This window comes from Anas platyrhynchos, chromosome 1 (assembly GCF_047663525.1).
Source record: "Anas platyrhynchos isolate ZD024472 breed Pekin duck chromosome 1, IASCAAS_PekinDuck_T2T, whole genome shotgun sequence".
NCBI classification, from domain to species: Eukaryota; Metazoa; Chordata; class Aves; order Anseriformes; family Anatidae; genus Anas; species Anas platyrhynchos.
The window spans coordinates 186,191,544-186,215,291 of NC_092587.1; the positions used below are offsets into that span (position 1 = coordinate 186,191,544).

The 23,748-nt window shown below is 41.0% G+C and overlaps 1 protein-coding gene across 5 annotated transcripts in view; it reads right to left on the reverse strand.

Annotated features, from left to right (window-relative positions):
• The window catches only part of CDK8 (cyclin dependent kinase 8), a 73,216-nt gene that overhangs the window by 42,651 nt on the left and 6,817 nt on the right, over positions 1-23,748 (reverse strand). For 2 of the 5 annotated variants that reach the window (XM_027469486.3, XM_027469483.3), the window contains exons 2-3: positions 13,051-13,126; positions 2,555-2,665 (exon numbers count right to left, since the gene is read on the reverse strand). In XM_027469486.3, coding sequence (XP_027325287.1) covers positions 2,555-2,665; positions 13,051-13,126 — 187 coding nt within the window. Of the gene's footprint in view, positions 1-2,554; positions 2,666-4,342; positions 4,362-13,050; positions 13,127-23,748 lie in introns of those variants that run through there. The other 3 variants (XM_072032662.1, XM_027469494.3, XM_072032660.1) reach the window with 2 other exon arrangements.

Consider the following 23,748-nt stretch of genomic DNA (forward strand, 5'->3'; position numbering starts at 1 on the left):
GCTTTTGCAAATGTTCATCACTCATTTTCCCAATTAGAAACATGTATATTAAGTACTAGAAAATTAATACTATGAGGTAAAATGAACACTATCCCAAGGGAATCTCTCAAAAATTAACTTGTCAAAGCAAATTCCCTTGCAGATCATTGACCTCTAAGCGTTTAGAGGTTCTGGGGGATATATTCATTTGAGGCTGACGTCTTGTATATCACAGCACAGAATTAAAAGTGAATTACCCAACTCCTATATCATTTTACTTCTGGGTTTTCTCCTACTGCCATGACACTGTAACGCTGAATCTCTAATGCCAGAAGAATTCATGGAAACTGTGTTAGGAGTTTTAAATTAAACAAGGAATGAATCTAGGCTTCCGTTTACCATCCCCTTAAGCATCACAGCAAAGATAAGCTGTCAACAGAGCAAAGCTACAAGCCTGTCCATCTTAACATCAGCTTCCAAGCCACAGAAAAAAACTTTCACAATTTTGACTGTATACACAAGTAATATTGTCTTGTAGTAACAAGGAAGAGTCCAAGAGACTCTTGGACTTCCTCTAACACTCAAATGTTTGAGTGTTCCTCTAACACTCAAATCCCAGGTGCCACTAGCACTTATGCCATAGCAAGAAGTGTGTCAGTAATGGTAACAATTTCCGTGTTTCTGTCTGAGAGAGAACTTCCAGAAGAAGCTTTTGCACACATTCATGCTCTTGTGATGGTTTACACTTGTGTGATGACTTAAACCGCCCTGTCCACCTTGTCCAAAGGAAACATGACACTGAAATCCTACCACATCATCGTCCTACTGAGGAAGGGCCTCTCCATTTCCTACACTCCTAGGAGTTTCACATCCCAGCTGTCGGTTCGGTACCTGACTACTCAACCTCCTCCTCCTTTTTACTCCTGCTCTAAGACACTGGGCCCTTTCCCCAGCCTTGCTAGGGAGCCTCTGCAGTAGCTGTGCTCAGCACCAGAGAAATGAGCCCACAGCCAGCTCTCCCAGGCACTGACACAGCACAACCATGCTGCCTAATCACTCTCAGCCAGGTACAGAGAACAACCAGGAACAGGTACAGCTGAGAAGCTCCCACATTTATACACAAGCGTGCAAGCCAACTAAGATGAGAAGTGGGGGCTGTTCCTAAATTACTGATACATAAGCCAGCATTTCATTAACCAAAGTGCTTCTACGGCAATTTTGGCCAAGTATGAAGCAATGCAGAACTTTAAAAATGCCAACAATGACAGGTCACTACTAGACATATCATCCTAACACACGGAGCCTTTCAGCATATTTTGGAATTAAAAAATAATTCACATGTTCCTAAGCTTCTCTAGCTTAACATATAAATATGGGAGGGAGCAGTGAAAAGAATAACGTGCTTGGTTTTTCTGCACTTGAAAAACCAAACCACTTCCTCAAAAATTTATTTATTTTTCTAAATCAACCTTTAGAAAATGTCAACATTTCAGCTGCGTGGTAACTTCGTTCCAATTTTATGTTGGGAATAAAATCTCAATATAACTAGTAAGAACATCCAAGACATTTAACTCAAATCCAATACCTGAATTCATCCCAACTTCAAGTAATACAATTTTCAAAAAGAACTAGTTTTAATTTGGTTCATACACCTTAGCTGTCTGTCCAACCTCCATGCATAGGAGAAACCAACTCATGATTCGTAATGTGTGAGTCTTGCACAAACACATACCTCAAGAACTCCATTTTATTTCAAATTGCCTCTGTTGTACCATTTAATCTGAATCATCTTAGTATCTTTCAAAGTTAATATTCTACTGTTTGTTCCACTGAAAGTAATGCTCAGAATGCGTATCAAATTTAATTCTGATAAACACAAACACCTTTCTCTTTCAGTAAAGTAGAGGGTACATGGGATTTTGCATTCTTTACAATGCTGCTTTAATTTTTTAAGCATTTTAGATGGATGTTGAGGTTACAAATATGAAGCTAACAGAGGAAAAGGGTACATATCTTAAAACAAATTTATTTTGCCTCCAACATGTTTATAATTAAAAGCTGTATCTTGTAATTAGGAATGAACAGCCTTCCTCACAAATACATGAATTTCAAAAAATGAGTTGAATAACAAGCTCTTTCCACTGGAACACATGAATGAAATTTCAATTATATTCAGTGGCATTACACTCACTTCATTTATTCACTGATGACATGCAGTGTAAGCAAAGTTCCAGACTTCCCTATTCAGCCAATACGTTTGCAATTTTTCAAAGGCAATCCACCTGCATAACCAATTACATTTTCCCCCACATGCTTTATTTTAGCTGTAGTGAAGGGTTATATCTGCATTTAACTAGATTTTTAGCTACTGAGTGCTGAATGCAGATTTTATCTTCTCTAAGAGGTCACAGGTTAACCGTGTTGTGTGCTTGCCTAACATTTTCCATTGCTTTTACTTCGGTACTGAAAGAGTTTCCAAAAAACATTCTGGGTGAAAAACTATACTGTCTTTCCTGACCTTGTCTCTTTTCTGTAAATAAAACTATGTCTGTTATCAACAAATAATTCACCTTACCCAGAGGTCATGCTCAGCGTAGTCAAAGAGAAGCCACACCTTCCTGTCAGCATGAGAAAGAAACACTTTTTGCAGAGAAATGACATTTGGATGCTTGAGCTCTCGCAGCAACTGCAAAATAAAGAAAGTCCACAATTATATCCACACATCCAGAGCAGTGGAAGAGCTGAAAGATGAATACTTTAATAGTATTTGCTACATATTATACAATACAAATATGGTAAGTTGAAATTTGTAAGATACAAAACACAGCATTTATTTATATATATTTTTTGACAGACCCAGTCATTAGTTTAAAACCAAAGCTGAAAGCAAGTCATAACCCCCTTAGGGCATTCACTTCCCATTTATTTCCTAAAAGTTTAAGGCTCAATAAACCTTGCTGTTATGCAGGATCAAGACAACTCCATAAACAGCCAGCTGTGGCATCTGCCCTTTCCTACAGGCTCTAATCTCTGATAAAGCCATTTTGGGGCATCAATTTTCTCCTGGCTCCCAATTATCTCAGAAAGCCTGCATTTTGGATGCAGTCACTCAAGGCTCAATTGGATGACTCATGTAGAATGTGTCAATGCAGGCAGCTAAATGAAGATGTGCTTCTCAAGACAGAGCCAGCTGCTCTGAAAGGTCAATGCCACCAAGCGAAGAAGGTCCAAACTCCCTCCCACAAGGTACACCAGCTTCTGGAAGTGCCAGAACTGTCAGTGGAACAGCTCAGCACTTCAGGAGAAAACCAACCCATATACACAAGGGTGATAATTTGCTGCTGAGCTCCTGCACTGCAATGACTCACGGTACTACCAGCAGACCCGGCAGCAGCAGAGGGACACAACACAGCTCCGAGCGAGAACTTTTTGGCAGCAGCGAGCCATTAAATCAGCTCAGCAGCTTCAGAAACTGTAGATTTAATCATCACCAAAAGGAAAACACAACGGGCATCGCACAAGAGCTGAGTGCAGACTGAATGAATATTTGAGCTCTCCTTTCATCTCACAATTTCACTGTACTGACACGGTTGCTAAAGAAAAAAAACTTTAGAAGTATCTCAGCAAACTATTCTCAAGAGTGGATACCAAGGACAATTCAAACTAGTATTTGAATAGAAAATAGAAAATTAGTATGTTGGGATTGAATCTAATATAAGATACAAAATTATCCCGTTGCATTGATGGAACAAGATAATGAGTTCATTTCCACTGATACCTTAGTCACACATGCTAACATTTTAGCTGCTACTGAGATAGTAAAACTATGGATGTTTGCATATGGTTGTGTCCTCCTTTTCCATTTCATCTGAGGCAGATTCCCACTCCTACTCACTGACCAGAGGATTCAGCATGGTATTTCTTGAGCAAGGAAGAGTACTGAGCTCCACACAGATTTGTCTCAAGTACGAGACAAAATAGAGAGAGAATTGAGGAGATGAGGAAACATCAGAGATCAGTACAGAAGGCAATACTTTCAGCATGTTTAACTTACTATTTTCAGATTTTTTAAGTTATATAGAGGAATTTCAAGGCATGATCTGAAAGAACAAGTGTAGAATTCTGTAAATACCTGTAATTCCTACTATGGATAAGTATAAAAAAATTAGAAATGCTATTTGAAATTTTTTATTAACTGCAGGTGGGAGGCATTGGTGGTGGGTGCACCCCGGCTAGCAGCTAAGCCCCAGAAGAATGGGGGATAATGAGGAAGAGCAGAAGGGAGAAAACTTTTGGGTTAAGATAAAAGCAGTTCAATAAGCAAAGGAATGATGAAAAAAGCAAAGCAAAAGCAATCACTCACCACCTCCCGTAAGTAGACTGATGCACAGTCTCCCAGCAATGGCTACCTCCCTCAAATCCCTTGTTCCTCATTTTTTTTTTTTTTTTTACTGCTGAGCACGATGTTACAAGGCATAAAATATCCCTGAGGTCAGCCTGGCTCAGCCGTCCCCGCTGTGTCCCCTTCCCAGCCTCTTGCCCACCCTCAGCCTCCTCACTGCTGGAGCAAAGGAAAGAAAGCAAGCCTTGATGCTATCAGAAGTGCCACTCAGCAGTCAACACCCTGGTGTGTTATCAACACTATTTCAGTCACAAATCCAAAAGATACCACCACACAGGCTGCTAGGAAGAAATTAAGTCCATCTGAGCCAGACTTAGTGCAGCGGAGACCAAAGGTAGAAGCCAGCCTCTTCATAGGGGATGTTATAAAATCATAGAATCGTTTAGGTTAAAAAAGACCTCCAAGATCATCAAGTCCACTGCTTCAGTATAAATTCACAGTGCTAGCTCAAATCTACATCAAACATTCTGTGACAGTGCAGCAACTACGCGTCCAAACCAAAATTTTAGCATATTTTCTGTGCTCTGATGACACACCTGTACCAGCACTCCAATTCCTTATACCTCGATACAGACTGCTTCTCAATAAGAGGAAGACAGAGTCATGGCTCCAAAAAATAAGTGTAACCCTCCCCTCGTTCACCCTTTTCTATCCCATTTCAAGTCCACCCTACTCCCTGGTTCCCTGTGTGGCAGGTATTTCCCACTTTAAAAACCCATTTTCCTCACATCAAACCAAACATAATATGATGGTTCCTTTTGCAGGCCAGTGCTTTAAGTGTTTGGTCAAAGCTAAATGGCCACACGCATCCCAGTGAAGAGGATGGCTAATATACAGCAGCAAAAACACCGGAATAAGGAAATAATTGCTGCAATGATGACAGATGATCCCTGAGTCACTGTCTTGGAAAGGCTGAAACGCTCCAGGACAGAGGCAATGCAGAGCAGTAAAAACAAATGCTGTCTGCAGGACAGAAAGAGCTCACACAGATAACATCACGTGGGCTGTAAGCAACACTTCCAGCAGCCTCACCCTCCGAAACCAGGCCTCTCCAGCCCATACGCCACGTGCCTTTCCTACCAGATGACTCTCCTCGTGTCCAGCAGCTGACAGAGCTCATGGAAGAAAAAGCAGACTGCAGGAAACAGCAGTGTGGTGCCTGCTAAGGACAAAGGCCACTTCTTGGCCTAGTGACTCTGGTACCTTCTTCTCTACTCTAGTTTGGTTCTACAGACCACAAGGAGAAAGAAAAATTGTCCACTTGGCCCTCAGTAAATTACCGTACTTTTAACCTGCATTTCATATGATGATGCAAGATCACTTCCACAGCGACAAACGTTTCCCTTAAATAAGGCAGGGAGACCTAGTTCACCTTCAAGAAGTGCAGATGTGCAACTGATGCTGCTGCTGATACCTCTGGTTTGACCTGAGCGTCAAAACCCCACGTTGCTCCCATCTAGGCTTTCCCTTGTTTTCATAAATATTGCTCGAGACATGGAAAGGAACCAGCATCCCTACAGGCCCAAGGCTCGGGCCTGCACTATGATTCCTGTGTCTCCCTTTCCAAATGCAGAAACACTCATTCCACAGCCATGGGGCAGCTGAGGGGCAACAAGTAAAAGTGCCCTGAAACACATGAAATTGTTGAATTGCTTCATGAAGAAGGGCAAACACGGGTTAGACAGAACATTATTAAATAATCAGTAACTACCACACTATTACTGCAAACCTGTTCTTGCTCAGGGACACTACAGTAACTACCTTCACATCAAATACGAGCTGAACTCAGCACACGTCTCCATGAATGTGGAGGTCTCCTTCAGCTGGTGACACTCACACATTTGCAGCACAACTCTTCATTACTACAGACACCTCTCATGAGGCAGGAGACCATACTGAACGAGTGCATTCTTTCCAGAAGTGAGAATTTCTAGCTTTACTGCAAATGCCATTCCACCTCCACTCGTGATGCTTGCTACTATGCGTGGTAAATTACTCAGTGTTGCAATACTGCCACGTCTACCTCAATAAACAAGTACAGCTTCTCTCAAGGCCCTTCTCAGGGCTTGAGGCAGGTCAAGATGAGGCTAGATAAGGTCACTCCTTGCACTCATTGCCTTCCTGTAAGAGCTACACAACACTTTTCCCCTAAAGCAGAGAGTAATGAGAAAGCTGGCTGGACATAAAGCAGCTATGCAATATCAATCAAAACATTCAGTTAAGCAAAAAATCACTATTGTGTCATCTTGCCAGTTTGATGGCATAAATTGAAAATCCAATTGTCTCACGCCTCAAAAAGGCTCAGTTCCACTACCTGACCGAGCAAATTGTACATTTGTAGTCATGTCACGACTTAAGATAGAAACAGAAAAAAAAAGGGAATGGAAGAAAAAGCAGACCATGATTCATTGAGAAAGAGAGGCAGGCAGACCAGGACAGCACTAAGATTTTGTCATTCTGCAACAGATAAAAAACAGTGGAACAGCTGCTAGGATAGATGAGTACAAGCTTACTAAGACATCACCTGAAATACTACACACAATTCCAGCCAATTCAGGGAAGATGAATTCCAACTACAACAGGGCAAAGAAAGCCCAAGCCTACAGGCTCCGTTCTCCTGGCTACAGCAGAACAAGAGACAAACAACCAAAATCTTTATAGCCTGCAAAAAAAAGAAAGACAGAGAAAGAACTCTCTCTAAACAAACAAACAAACAAACAAACAAAAAAAAAAAACAACAAAAAAAAAAACACTAAGAGCAGCTATTCTAACAGACAATACTGTCACAAGTACAGATGAATCTGAAGTCATAAATAATTTTGGATTAAATTATTTTTAATAATAACAGACTGGAATGAGACTGTCTCCCTACAGAGATTTTTTTCTCCTTACAAGCCTAACTTGAACTTTGCTAATTCTGAAGGTGCACTTGGCTTGTCTGAAGAAATAGAATATGACAACTCCAGAAGCATCACCTAATTCTACATTCCTGAAGTAAATCTTTTTAAAAGTTTTCATTGTTATTCTTAGTTTCCTATCAAAAGTGTACCTTTACTCAAGTACTTTAAACTTTCAATTTCAACTCTAAAAAGCAAATTTATTATACAAGTTAAATCCCACATTGACTTAGCTGCTATCCATTAGATTCCAGATCTTATTTTCAATGTAAATACAATTTTCATTTTATACTCTCATAAGTCAGATATTCCACAGTACTAAAAAAGAACAAAACATCCACTGAAAAAACATGCTGTTTTCCTTTCAAAATTGTTCAAATGAAAGCTTAAAGGCAATGTAACAGAAAAAGTCATAATGCTGCGCACTCTGAATTTATTATGAGGCTGACAATACATTTTTCAAATTACAGTTCTTCAGACTTACAACTGTGAAATTATTGATTTAGTTTGTCCTTTTGTTTTTCGTTTTTCAAGTCCTAAATTTTTGAGTCGTAAAAAGAAGCCTGACAACACACAACGTCAAGAGAGAAAACGCACAACTCTGATTTAACTTTTGTAGTTTCCAGAAGAAATGAGCCTTACATGATCACACAGACGTCAGTATTTATTAGGATCTCAAGTTCAAGAATGTTCAAATTATTAGAAGTTACTGAGATGCTACTGAAGGTTCTCTGAAAGTAAGGAGGTGGATGAAGAATCCTGATGACACCAGCACTGTCAAACTCAGCAGGTTTTCAGAAACTGTTACAATTCTGTTCACAGAAACTGTTACAATTCTTAAGGATTACAATTTCTCTCATTTATTATCACAGAATCACAGAATTTCTAGGTTGGAAGAGACCTCAAGATCATCGAGTCCAACCTCTAACCTAACACTAACAGTCCCCACTAAACCATATCCCTAAGCTCTACATCTAAACATCTTTTAAAGACTTCCAGGGATGGTGACTCTGTTTTCATCCCACTTGAACAGAACCAAACCTACTACTACCCTCCGTTTATACAAACTGTTTCAAGAATGCTGTTTGTATACATACCATATTACTATTAAAGCATTTGAGAGTTGTTAGTCTGGCCAAATGGAGTCACATTAAACACCTGTATTCCTCTGTACCTCGCTGCTTCTCACCACATGGAAGGCTTGCCAAGAAAACCAGTACTTCTAACATGAGGACTGTACTTGCTTAAGTAATTTCTGTACTTTGCCTTGCAGGAGAGTGCCTCTACTGCTAATGCGGAAGGAACAGGACAGCCACCCATACTTAACGTGAGGAACCTGCACCCACAAATTGTTCCCCATTGCATATCACTAAACCACAGCAAAGGCCATCTCACTGCAGCATGGGGCCCTGCTCTGAACATGATCTACTCAAAGCAGGCCTGGGCCACACGTTGTCAGCACTCAGACAAGAAATGTGAGGTGCAGCATCTCTTCCACCCACTGGGACAATCACTTGGTCCTTTACTCAGGGAAGACGACTAAGAGGGTGAATCAAGGAGTCATTAGCTTTCAACTTCTGCCTTGCAGGGTGTCTCCAATGGCTGTGTGCTGCTTCAGAGTCCTTGGTCTAGCTCAGAATGACTTTGGAAAAAGCCCTTAAGTCCTTCTTCTACTGGCAGAGGGGAAGAGGCCTGAGGTAAGCAGCACCATGTTCCTTGGTGCCCAGGAGGCCTGTTGCGTGAGGAGGACCAACCCGTGCAGCAGCCTCCACTGAGGTCAACTCAGCAAAGGCCACCAACTGAATGGCACCTGGGCTCCCTTCTCACCCACCTGGGGCACAGGACATCTGCTTTATCTGTCTGTTTTACCTACAGCTTCTCGTGAGGCACTTAGAGCCACAGCACAGCTGAAGAATGGGTCAATTCAGCTTGCTCACACAACAGAAAACTAACAACACTTAATTTTCCACTGGGTCAAGATGAATGAACTTATCCTGCAGCCATATTACTAACAGATCCAACACTAAGAGTATCACCTTTTGTGATAACAGCCTGCATTTGTTTTAACATGAAACCACAAAATCCCAAGGAAATCCAAATGCCTCCAAGGCAGACCGAAAGAACGGAAACGAAGACGCCAGCTAGTTATTGTTCTGCAATTTTCTGTCCCAGATCCATCAGTCTGGAGGCTGTTCTAACTTGTAAAAGCTGGCTGCTGTGCTCTAAAATCAACAGGCAGGCAGGACAGAGCACAGCACAGCTGAGAGATGTTCGGATGCTGCGGATGTTCAGCCTGGAGAAGAGAAGGCCAAGGAGACCTTGTTGCAACCTTTCAATTCTTAAAGGGGACTTAAATGGAGAAGGGTTCTTTACTCAGGTAGATAATGATAGGGGGATGGTCTTACACTAAAAGAGGATAGATTTAGACTAGACATTAGGAGGAAATTCTTCCCTCTGAGGGTGGTGAGGCCCTGGCACAGGCTGCCCAGAGAAGCTGTGGATGCCCCATCCCTGGAGGTGCTCAAGGCCAGGCTGGATGGGGCTTTGGGCAACCTGGTCTGGTGGGAGGTGCCCCTGCACACGGCAGGGCAGTTGGAGTTTGATGGTTTAATTGTCTCTTCCAACCCAAGCCATTCTATGAATACTTTAAAACCTAAGTCTTCTGCACAGGAAACTTCTCAAACCAAAATCATAAGCTTGAAACTACATGAAGCTTGGTTAACTACTCCAGTTTGCTATAGCCTCAAAAAAACATCCTACTTTGTGAACTGTGACATCGTATTTGCCATATTATTCCAAGTAGATAATTTTTAAGAACATTCTTCCTTGTGATTAAACCAGTGATCTAAGAATTGAGGGATTGGGACTTTGTGCTACACATTTTTATACACATCTTCTCACCATTCTAACCCTCTACTCTCCCACCTAATAAAAATCTAACTCTTGGTATGGTGAGCACGCAGTTTATAGTGCCCGCTTAGTTCTTGAAAGTGAAGGCACATATCATAGAAAAGGTATCGGGAAGCCCAGAAAGCGTGCACTTCTATAGAGAACAAGAACAGACAAACATTCAGCTAAAAGGTTTTGGGTGAGGCAGGATTCCCAGATGCTTCACATGGTGGGTGAATGGGGGAAGATAAGGAAGGCTATAGCTCTACAACTATCTCAATATTAAAGATAATCAATTAGCATATTCAGAAAAAAAAAATAACAGTTTACATAAAAGCATTAAAAACCGCCTCTTATTTAAACAGAATAAGAAATGAGCTAGGTTCATGAACATAAGGTCTAAATTCTCAGGCTGCAACAAGTACTAAAACACAAGAGTTTTATATTCCTGTAGAGGCTGAGCTCATCCCATAACCAAGTCAGCCATTTCACCTCATGTCACTGCCCTGGTTCACAGCTCTTTCCACTGAAGTAGGTCAACTACTTTATTTTTTTTCTGAAAATTTGACACTGTCACTTATCAGCCTCAGAAAAGTAGGTTGGGGCATTTTTAAACATATAGGTTACTCAACATTCCTGGACTGAAGATAGTCATCATAAAACAAGACAAAATTTATTGTATAGCTGTAAAAACAAGAGTTTCACTTTGATTTTTATCAAACTGCACTCTTGCCAGAAAATCTGACTAAAATGCAAGAACTTAGCTCTTCTGAGAAACTGAAAGCGATACATATCTCTCACAATGCAAGTCATCTTACCTCTCCTCAATACCACCACACTTGAAAAAAAAAGTACTCATCAGGATGGTCTAGACCACACTGTTACAAAGTCTGGTATTCAGTCTTGAATTTTAAGTATTGCCACAAATAAATTTATTAATTAAATGTACAGATTACATTTTAGGGTACAACACTGCTGATTAACTTAGTAGCATTTTCATATATACACTACTCATATAATCAATATAGACAATATAGGTATTACTCTTCAAGTGGCTAATCTGTATATGAAGTTCCTGATTTTCTTTATGATATTAATTCACAGGAATGGAAATATATATATATATATTTAGTGGAATTAAAACAAGAGGAACAATGAAATTGGGGGACAATGTTCCTTCTTACCTTCAAAAAAAAAAAGCATCTCAAAAGCAGTAAGGAAAAAAATTCAAACCCTAGAAGTCCATGGTTAATAATTCAACTGCAGGAGAACTCAGCCACATCAGCAGCTGAAGCCTGGAAGCAAAACTGGAAGCGGAGCCAAGAGCAGCTCAAGGAATGCTGTTGCAGATTACTCTGACTTTCTCTCTCTACACCTGCTTTTGGGCTCCACTCCACTCTCGACCTGCCTTCCCTGTGCCTTTGGTGCTTTCAGAACATTGCCCTTCTTTCACCTCTACCACTCTCCCACCACGGGCTGAGAGCTGTACTGCTGTTCTCTTCAAAGGGTGCAATGCTGCAGCTGCAGCAGCTCAGAGCAAGGAGGAAGCTTCCCTGCTTCTCATTCCTCTTTTATCACTACAGGGGACCCTGCTGCCCTAGAGGAATGATTACACAGCAGTCCTCAAGCTATGCAAAGAGGCCAAGTTGTTCCTGACTGTCAGCCAAATTAGTAATTCTCTTTTAATAGATACAAATTGAGTAAGGATCTTTCCCGGAGCAAAGAGAGACACCTCCCTAACAAGCTTCTCCTGCCAGCTTCACGTAGAATAAACTCTTTTAAACTCTTCAGGGAAACCAGTGCAAAAAATACAAATAAAATGTTCTCACAAATCCCTCTGAAAATGTAGCTGACACTTTCCAAAAGCATTCACCCCGAGGAAGTCACAATATTTGGAAAGTTACTGCCAAAATGGCTGGGATATTCCAAATTTAAGGCCCTGTTTTCAGCTCCTTCAGTTCTTTGTAGATGTCTATCTAGCATGGCAAAAAAGGCTCGGCTTTCAAAAACTGCTCAATTACCTTCTCCTGCAGAATATAGTTTCATTTCATTTTTTCACCTCACTCATTTCAAGGACTAAATTGTTTGAAATCAAAGCCAACTTGAAGTCAACGGTGTCTGAAATCCTGATACGCTCTTCAATCAAACATGAAATTGCAGTAGATCTACTAGTTTTAAATCCTTCAAGACTGTGGGTTTGAAACACTTACTCAAACACATGAGTTATGGTTATTTCCTTTCCTAATTCATCAATTTCAGTTGAAACATTTCAAGATAAATAAATCCAAGCACTGCCACAAAATAAGAATACACAGGAGCTAACCAGAACCTTCTACATACTGGCTTTACCCATCAACTTTCAGTTTCTGTGCAAACTTGTCACAATCCACAGCTACTTATGTTTTCCTAACAACGTGAAATATAAAAATATAAACCTGAATAATCTAGGAAAATATATGACTAATATTCATGGGTATATTACAGCCCGTGAGGCAATGATGATGCCTGTTTGATTTGAAATCTTCATTTAAACAAAACCCAACAGGTTTTAATCATTCTGAGCTCATAAGAATTGACCTCTTTAGGAAAATAACCAAAACACTAATGCAAAAGTCAGATTAATTTAAACCACCGACTCTAATCATGTTTTTAAACTGCTGCATTTAATCTGCAGTGAGGCAGTCAGCACATTTTAACTTAAAAAATAATTTTTAGATAGCAAGTGTAACAGGTGCAAAATCTTCCACGCCATTTGTACTTATTTTATACCTCCGTAATGAAAATATAGTAGAATAACATGATTCAGCCAACAAAAACAGCATGCACTCAAATCAACACTTTTAATAAATCTGTTTGCTAGTAGAAAGAACTGATGTTACTTACTGCTATTTCTCTGCATGCAGACATAGAAATTCCAGTACCTTCTATTTGCTTTAAAGCATAATCTTTATCATCTTTCCTGTGAAAGAAGAAAAGAAGTTTTTTAAAAAAAATTGCACCGTGAATTTAAAGTGAGCTCTTTATCACCATTCAGCAGTTTCTAATTCATATTCTTCACCTTATTTTCTTTCGGTTGTTTACTGATTTAATGCCTGGATACAAGCCGAGCGCTAAGCCATAAGCTAACCACACCACCCTGCTTGAGGCAAAATATAAATGTGTTCTCACTACTTACATAGCAATTTTGACTTTTTTAAATGTTATAATCATCATTTCTTCCATTCATTTCTTGTGTTACTAAGAAAACAGCACAAACATTTAGCACATGCTAGAATAAAGTTTCTCCAAGTCTAGCTAGGGGTACATCTCCTATAAATGTGGGACTCTGACGAGGCAAAAAACTTCCCCATATTTTAACAAGCTCTTCAGTAGCACAAGAACATTGTTATAGTAGCACCTTTTCTTTCCCCTGGGTCACAAAAAACATCCTAAAATTGTGCTTCTACCAAACTAACCAGACCACCAAGATGAACAACAACAAGGTACTCGTGCAAGCTGACATCCCTAGAGCACTGTTTGTCAGCTTCAATAACACCTAGCACTTAAAAACAAAAACCTCCTGTACTTTAACCTGCTTATACCTTGCATTAATTTATTTAAAATGCAAGCCTGTTTGTTACTCCAGCTTCCAGTAGCAAAGTCAAGAAGAGACAAGACTGAACCTTTCCTTTTTGCCATCCTCAAAGAGCTGTCTCTAACTTAAGACACACAGTGCTTGTACTTCTGTTTTTTGGGCTGGCATCCCCAGCACTCCTGAAGCACACAGCACTTAACAGCATTGCCTTCAATACTTGGAGCACACAAACAGACCCAAATCTTTGGGTTATATAAGAACCCTCATTAATTTTTAAGGAATCCTGCTTCAAGCTTTCATAGCTGCAAGCAAAATCCCTGCAAAAACAGAGAGCACAAACACCCAAAAGAAAAAAAAGCCCTAGAGTTAAGCATTTAAAGCACATGCACTTGTTTACTCCAGCTCTCTCTAAAATTTGTAAGGCTTTGAATTGCTGTCTTGCAACATGAAACACTCTCCCCTATTCATCACTACGTATTTAATCCCTCAAATTATCAGGTCCCGTCCAAGAGATTTTGCATGGGGTTCAAAGACAGCCCACTGCTAGCAATAACTGTTCCAAACAGAAGAGGGGAAGAAGTAGGAGATTAATGGGCAAAACACAAACACAGCTAATGGGGAGGAAAAGTGGAATGAAACTGTGAGTGGGCGAGAGCAGATTTCAGTAAGAGGGCAATTACACGGAATCAGCAAGATGAAATCCGAGGGGGGGAATACAAGATCTGAAACAAACAGGGGGAAAAAAAGAGTAAGGAGGACAAAGACAGGAGACGTTAAAGAGCTTCCATTTTATAAAAATAAAACTTAAAAAGCCCTGATCTGGAAAAGAAATAGAGCCAATACTGAGCACAAACTCATTCATATGTGACCAGAGGAGGTGTGAGTAGGGAATAATTCCCTATTCCTCACCTTACAGGAAGACTAGCTGCATGAAGCCTGAAAACAAGAAATTGTTATTAAGCACATCATTGAACTGCACCTAACGATGACACTGTTGTAAGGATCAAAAGCATAAGTGGAGTTGAAATGAAGTTACACACATTTATGGTGGATTGGCGAGACAATTTTTTAGCTGGAAAGATTTCCTTGTCTTTTCCTACCTCCCTTCGCTGGCAACAGCTCAGAATCATTATCAGGTATAAGTATGAAGCAAAACAGACTGGACAGGAGGTTATTCTCATTGCCCTATTTGTTTATAGGCTTGGTTTCAAGGTATCTGAGCAGATCCCCACTCCGTGAGCGGCGGTGCCACACCACTGCTGCTATTACAAGCGCTCCCAGCATCAGATCGTGGAGCAAAATTGGTGTGACCAGAGGCTACTCAGTGACCTGCCTGCTTGCCTGTTCCCATTTTGTGGGGTTTGAAGAACTCAGCGCCGAGAGAAGTGCTGCCACACGACTGCCATCATCACGAGCATTTCAGGTAGCACTGACTGCAGTTCAGGCCGCCTCCCGTTTACAAGTGTGAAATTCTATTTTTAGCCAATCCAATTCTTGCCAAATTAGAAGCCGGATTCAAATTTTCCATCGCAGATGGCAGACTTTCTCTGGGAATTCTTCGAAAAAGAGACTTCAGCTGTTTCCTAGAACAAAACTGGAAGCAAACACTCATTTGCGCATGTTGAGCCTTTTACAACCATCACTTTAACACAGAAATTTGCCGTGGGGTTAAGAACAAGCCACTTTTCTCCTTACGAGAGGATATTCACAGTGAATGAAAAAAAAAAGTTAGTGAGGAAAATTAACTCTTAGCATTGAAAGGCAGCTGCAGATCCAGAGATCCTGTGTCCAGCCATTCTCTACCTTGACAGCCACCCGTGGCTGCATGGAGTTAACCACTTGCTAATTCGCTCTTCCCACTTGCCAGGTTGCTGCGCTCCTGTACTCACAGCAAGCGGTCTCTGCCCTGTTCTCCACCTACTCAATCACTGTAGAAGAAACACAACCACAGGATAAAGAAAAAGGAACTGAAGTTTAGGGGTAAGGCACATTTTAATCATCGCACTCTCCTCCAGAACCTGAAAAAGCAACCAGACTTAGGACTCGAGTTCTCTAGCTGATGCACATGTAGTTGAGCTACAAAGCATTCAATCAACTCTTAATCCTCTAGCATCTGTTCTAGGCTGAGCCCAGCAACCTGATGTGGTTACCCCTGCACCATCAGCATCAGCTACTCCATTCATCCAAGGACAAAAACCCCAAATTCTGTTAAGCCAAGCTCAGTTTTATTCACATAAACTTCCTAGAATTCCTTGGAGCCATGGGAATTGGTGGAATAGTTTTCCAACGGAGGGATAGAAATTTACAAAAGTGCTATGAAATCCAAGGAAAGGTCAAAGTGACGAACCTTATTTTAGGCAACTTCCAAAATCTATTGACCAGAGGCTGTTTTCATCAAAACAAAGCCCAAAAGGCCTCTCTGTGGTTTTGGACATGGGCAATTGCATTCTTTGAAAATTAAATTATGTTCAGGGTGACAAGGCAGGAAACAAAAAAGAAAAATAAAATATTTATAAGCATCTTCCACAGCTAACTACACAGCAGCATTGGCTATTTAGCAGCTTGCATTTTAAGGGCCCAGGAAGACTTGAATTATAATTCGACTGTAAATTTCTTCTTTTTAACAGAAAGATCCTGTTGGGAAAACCTGTCCACTTCCTCAGTTGCCTAATAATAAGACATTAAGTAACCTTGGCAGATGCTCTGCCTAACAGCATGCATAGGAAGGCTGCTAAAGCTGTAAAACAGCAGAACAAAGAAAAGCAGCCTGAAAATCAATGGTCATTAATCCAAGTTTGTGTTACGGTCTGAAATCTCAAATACGAAATTAACTGGTGTAAAACTTAGGAACAATTTTTCTTTAAAAACAAGGAAATTCAAAGCCTGACAAACATCCGAGGGAAACAGCTTCTACCGCCTTAAAGCTACCACGGGGAACTATAAATGCAGCATCTATTCTGTAGAAAACTAATGAACCCGTTAATTCTTTATGGTTCTTATTCCCTAAAGAATATGAAAATCCCGATAATTAAAAGACAAGCATGCTAACAAAACATGATTTTTTTTTTAATTCTACCGTTGAGAATTCCATTAACATCACTAGGAATAGAAGTGAAACACCCTGAGTAAGTACAGCTGTTGTAGTAGTGTAAGAGTGGTTCATCCTCAGTAGCATTAATCCAAAGATTTCTCTGAATGCCTTAAATACAGCACCTTGGACTTTACGAGGTGAATTTGTGCTACAAAACATCTTGGTCTTGACCAAATTACCCAGGTGAACACCAAGCAACACTGACCCCTGAACAGCAACCAGCTGAACATCCTCACTATTAACAGCAAAACTGGGAACAGAGCTTTCATATTTGCTAGGAAGAAAGGCAAGAAATATCAAATGCTCCACTACCGACTAGAACCTCAATAAATCACGTGGAAACTGAAGGGTTTTATTATACCTACAAACATCAGAATTGTGTTGAACAGCAAAGATTAAATTTAAACTACAAATAAGAACAAGATAGCGTGGAATTAAGCTGTAGCATTCAAGTTAGGGGAGGAGGAGAAGAAATATTTACTCTGTTTAGTTTCAGTATAAGTTATGGCCTTACTGAATTTGTAGATTTGAGATGGGCTGAAGAACTTAGCCAAGCACACAGCTGTAGGTTAGAAGACGAGAATGAACCATTTATGACAGAAAACTAACCTTCAGGACACCTATTTGGCATTTTTACTTGGCAAAATCATTCCCTGCTTCCTGCCCCAAGCCATAGCAATGGTGGTGGGCTTTGTTGCTTTCATTTGATTCAAAAATCTGATTTGAAAATCAGCCTAGTACGTCTGACAGCCAGTGAAGAAGTAATATGGATTAAATCTTTAAAAGATTTACACATGTATACCAAACACCAGGAGAACTGCTGTATACACAACCACTTACGTAGGCACTAAAATAACACCTTGCTTTCTGGAAGGCCCGGAAAGATATGGGTGCTGGTCTGCCCTTTCAAATAGTTACTTGGAAGGAAGAACTTCTAGAATTACCCTTTTCCCCTTCTGATGCCATTTATGGCACCGAGTAGCCTTGCCATTTCACCTACTGGAATTCAACAGCTTTGACAGATTCCACAAACTTACCGGTGTGCTTTGAGCTTACACACCGAACCGGAGACCAAACAAAACCCTTTCACCCCTCAGGGAAGTCAACTTACATCCCCAAAGACCACTGTGTGCTGACAAGGTCAGGGCACTCTAGAAATAGACTTACTCGAGCACATCCAAGACAAACAGCCTCAATAACTGAGGACCAAAGTAGTAAGTCTGCTCAGGTTTATGATCCAACTGACAAACCAAAACAAGCTCAGGATCTACTCTTTGGGCAGTGTTAGACACAACAGGTCGGTGAGGGCAGAGGCCAATAATCGAGTAATGCAGATGATAGGCATCAGCAGAGCATAAACCATATAAAAAATAAGTATTATGTGCTTGGTGCAAATGGTACAAAGTTTGGGAAACTACATCATAGGCACCTGACTTGCCAGAAAGCACACTGAGTCCAAACTTCTGTCAAAATAATTAGTGCACACAGCAAGGCTGATTGATGATCCTGTATCTTCAGAGAAACTTGAGAAAAATCTTGATTCTCTAAAAAATAAAAAGCCTGAACTAATGGTGATGCAATGATAATCACTTCACCTGCTTGTAATCCCATTTTCGCAAAGCCTATTACATTTCATACATTTAAGTGTTTTTAAATTACATTACAGCAGGAACTGAAAGCTCACAGCAAAGGTTCACACAACAGCCTGATGTGAGTCAGGGGCTTGGTGCTGGAGGAATCCCACCTTCAGCCCCACGCATGTTCCCCTGTCCTTTGTGCTGGAGCCAGGATTCAGCTGCAGATGGGCTTCTTCAGAGTGTGGCAAACTGTTTACAGGTATTATTTTGTATGTCTTCTGCCCCATTAGAGCTGAAAGGCACCGCTGAATGCTCGGATGAACAATGAGGCTGTCCAAGGGAAGAGAGCAAGCAGACACAGCAGAGGCAGAGCTGCTTCATCCACAGGCAGGATGAACGTGGTACATCTTCTGACCCCTACGTGCCTTCCGAGGCAGCATGAGGCAGTGCATTCACGCCCACAGAAAGCCACAGCTGGGCACTATATCTGCTGCAGAAACAGTTCTAATTAGTGGAAAAGTTCAACATTGCTAAAGATGACTTCAAAATTGGGCAACAAAATCATCTGCAACTTTATCATTCACTTCGAGCTGTCTGAGGGTCACTTTAAAATGATTTTACTTGTACTGATTCTCTCTACAAATACCATTCCTAAATGAAAGTATTCTAAAAAGACTTAATTTTCTTAGGGACACTTTTTTTGTTGTTGTTTCAAGAGCAGGAAAAAAAAAACCAAAACAATTTTATTACTTAAAACAAGTTGGATAAAGCAAGACCAGAAGATAAACATGAGGTTAAATTCCTGGTTCATCATTTGACTGAATTTAAAAACATTTTGAAAAATAAAATAGTCTTATAGCATATACTGAACTTACAGAGAACAAGCCAACGCTATCTTCTGCATTACAAACTTTCAGCCACACAGCCAAAGCCTGGCTGTGTTGGAAAGTTCAGATTTATTCAAGCCCTGAGTATTTAAATGTATTTTCAGCCAGCTTAAAGTCTATCCCATCATAGATTCTTGCTTGCTCCCTGCACAGAAGATATCTGTCAAAAATCAGATAAAGATTCTGTTATGAAAGCCTCTTACGTATTAATAAATGATAAAGGATAATAATGCAAACCAATCAAAAAAGCTACTTTGTAGAGGATTTCAGCTCAGAAGAGTAGCTCACAACTGTTCTTGCCTCCTCTACAAAGTTTCCTGCAGGTACAGGTAAAGAATAAAGAATGGTTCCTACTTGTTGATCGAAGATAAATTCAGTTCACAGGACATTAAGATTTGCTGTTTACTTGTGCTCACCACTAAGAGCAGCACCTCACATCCCTTCTAACAGGGTGGTTGCCAGCATCATCAGCACCTGCTTCCCAGATTCACCTGGCTTAGCTCCTTCACCATGTTCAGTTCTGGTCTAGACCTACAAGACCACAGCACCTGCACAACCCCTCTTTCCTAGGATGTATTTCCAGGAGCACATCTTCATTTTCCTCAGCATCACTATCATTTACTCCAAGTTTCGATCAGTGTGCTGGACGAACACATTAAGTTTTGAAGAGTTAGGAAGTGTTTGGATAAACATCTTACCTTTAAATATACTGCAAAGCTCAGAAACTATTGACAGAAATACCATAATGAAATCTTAGTTTTACTGTTTTCCCTTTTCCTTATTTTTGATTCAGAGTCAGCATGCATATATTGCTACCTTAATGATACACATAGACTGTTTATAATTTTTAGTTTAATTAAATTTTAAGGACTCAATGAAAAATCACTTAAATATTAAAGAATCTAGCAAAGTAAAAAATTAAAGATATGTTTCTACGGTAATATTTCAAAACCCTGCTTTTTTTTTTTTTTCTTTAAGATACATCCATGATTCACAATAAATGCAAGCAGGTAAAACAGCATATTCAAAGGTAGGGAGAAAAAAAGGCGGTCTCTGCATTTCTTTCTTTCTGCTATTTGCCTTCCACCCCAGAAACACACATTTTATCCTGAAAGAAGTCTATCAGCATGACTCAGTCTTGCACAGACTTTACTATGCAATTTTTATATGGAGCGTGTTTGGAGAAAAAGACAAAGAAACCTTGACAAAAGATTAAAGCATACAAGGAACACAGCTTGGGAATGAAGCCCATTTCACGGGCTCACAACAAAATTTGCAGCACGTCATGTAAAAATAAAAAGCCACATTACTCACCAAAACACTGGCACAATGGAAGTATTGCAGAGCAAGATGCTCTAGCAGAAGTAAATGTCTTAAGCAGAGGGCTATAACTCAGGCACCTGCACTTCTTCCAGCACCAAAATACTTCCAGAACATGGCACCACTGATGTGCCAGAACAGCACCATCATTTTTATCACAGAAAGGCTTATGTAAAGACTATTTTCTACTTCAAAACAAATCCCCAGCAATCAGACCTTTTGGTGGATAAAGAAAAGGTCACTGCCCACAGCTGGAGGAAAACCCATCCGCAGCAAGCCAATAAATAACACTTCGGAGAGACAGCTAATGCTGTGCGGTGAATGGCAATTAGCAATTCACTTCGTTCCTTTTGTTCTTTGTGTTCTTTTAAATTAAAAACTTTTGCCACAACACGCAGTTTGGCAAGAAGATCAAAGCAGAGCAGTAAATTCAATGCTACACTACACATGGGGCTCTTCCGACCCAAGAATTTGCTGCTGTCAAACAAAAAGCCTTTCCTTGACATCCCTCCCTTCCTGCTCCTCACCACAAAACCCCTCTTTAGGACAGCTCGAGCCTGTGCCACGCTCCTCCACCAGCAGATTCACCCCCTGCAACCAGCAACAAGCTACCTTCATTCCCTGGAATAATAAATCCTGTTAGTCTACGCTAGTAGGGTATGGCAAGGATATCCCCAAACCCGCAACACAGCATGTGGTGAGAGCAAAAGGCAAGGAGGGGATGGATGAGGAGAGGCAGAGATGGCACAGAAGGGGAAGTTACCTCTCTGCCTACTTTCCTCTTTCTCAAATTGGTAAAATTTGAGGAAAAAAACAAAAAAACACTACAAACCACAGCCATCCACCTACCCCTGCAATCAGCTCCAGCACAGAGTACCTGAAGAGGCGACAGTGCCTGGGGTGCAGTTAAGGACCTTTTTCTCCTTTCTCCCACAAAATTATCGTTTCACAGCCAGCCTAAAGTCTAAGTTTTCACACAGCACAACCACAAGGCTTGCTTCTATGACAAAACCAACCGCAGCACTTGGAGAAATCCTACACCGAAGGGCAAGCACCAGTACCTCACTCCTGACTATAAAAACTCCGAGCTGCTTTATTAAAACATGCAGCAGCTTCAACCCTACTTTTACGTAAAGCAATACACGAGGTATCTCTCTCCTCTTTTTAGAGGAAAATATTGCTGGACTTCATTTACCCTTTCTTCTCTCTGACCCCTCTGAAGTCACCTTGGTGTCTGTAGCACTTGAGAAAGCCGAAGCTGCTGCCTACAATGCCGAGAACAGGATTTACAGTAACTGTGACGTTTTGTTCTCCATCACTGCCAGTAAGTCCCGTGACTCCCTGCTTTTTAAAAATTACTTGCGCTGAGCTGGCACTTGCACAAAACCATCATTACAAACCCCAAAAAACCTCTTAAGGAATAATAAAATCAGACGCCAGCGCTGTGCGAGTCAAGAACCATTTTTGCACGTGGATCACTTCACACCAGCACGTCGTTTATTACCGTCCTTACCATCACAAAGCCCTTCCCCAGGCCTCCACAGCCACCCCAAAGAGCTATCACCAGCCAAGCTGCTTCCCAGCTGTTCATGACAAGGGATTTCCAAACAACCTAAAAACTTCTGAGCAGCCCAGTTGAGATACTACTAACGGCCCCGTTAATTCATAAACTTTGGCTGTTTCTCTACCCAGAGAAGGTGCTTATCGTTGGTTTTAGCCTTTGGAATCTTCCTGGATTTCCAAAAGGTGTTTAATAAGGTCCCTTTCCATCAACTGCATTGCCTCAGCCTGTTCTTATATAAAGCTGATGTCTCCTCACCTCAGAACCTTTCACATCTCCACTGTCTCTGCTGCTGGCAAGTAGTTTCCACTATTTCACTATTTTTATTTAAAAAAATGTCACCATCGCCCTTTTCCAGCCTTCTATGGCTCAAGTTAAAGCACTGAGTTAAACATCCCAGTTAATTACCTGCTTATTTCTGAGCTCCTTCACGTGTGTGAACGTGCCTCATGTTGACTAGTGACTACTCACATCAGTTTGTTCAAGCAGCCCCTTCTCCAAACACGGCCTTTTAGATCTGGTGCATTCCTTACCTTAACTTTTAAGTTCTTTCATAAAGCCCTGACAAAAACAAAGCTCGTTTCCTGCTGTCTTTTCACCTCCTCAAGACACCCCTCTTACAGCTCAGTGATCCCCTGGTCCTACAGACTGTGTCATGCTACAGATGGATCAGAAAAGAGAGGAGAAAATGGGAGCAGAATGCCATGCCCTCATGCCCTTCAAGTAGGTTTTCAAGACTGGAATTTGGGCTTGTGTGTGGCTTTGAGGGGTTATGGGAGAGGGAGGGGGTTGCCAGATGGCTATCCCATCATGTCTTTATACTTAGCCTACCATTACTGTAATTCTTCTCAACATTCATCATTTAATTTTTGATTTTTCAGAGAATATATTCTTACTGCCAAGGGCTTCCTGTGTTCTGTTGGGCCACGTCAGATACTTTAATTGCTGGCAGAGCATCTTGGTGAGCAATACACACCCCCTGAGAGCCACTAAGCTTCCAAAGCTGTCCCCAGGCAGCTTGCAACGTTTCACCTTTTCGGATCCTCCAGCTGTATCTTCCCATCACCATCCTCTTTCCAATAAAGAAATGCACGAAGTTAAGTGGTACTCCAGTGGCTTTCTTAACCTTGTTCATAATCAGCATCCTTCCAGGAGGAAAGCACAAAACGTGTCTGTCACAGCCCTCGGTGGCAATAGCTTGAATCTGCCCTCCCGTCATGCTGCAGGCCAAGCCGTGAGGTGGTTCTCCTGCTGCGTGTCCCCTGACCAGCTGTTTCATCACCCACCAGCCCAAAGTTTTTCTTGGTGTCTCTCTCCATCTGCCTAAATTAGTTTATCAAGCCATTCGTGACTATTTTCTGCTTTGCAGCCACTCTGGTCTCACACAGGCTGACGGAAATGCAGACCCAGTGCTATTTTCCCCCTTACATGTGTCTGGGATTCTACCCACATAGGTTTCAGTGTTGCAGTAGGTCCTTTTTTGTTTCTGAATTGAGCATTTGGTTATCTGACACTCATCTGGTAGTCATAAAAACCTCACCTGGAAGCTTACAGAGACCTGAATGAACCTA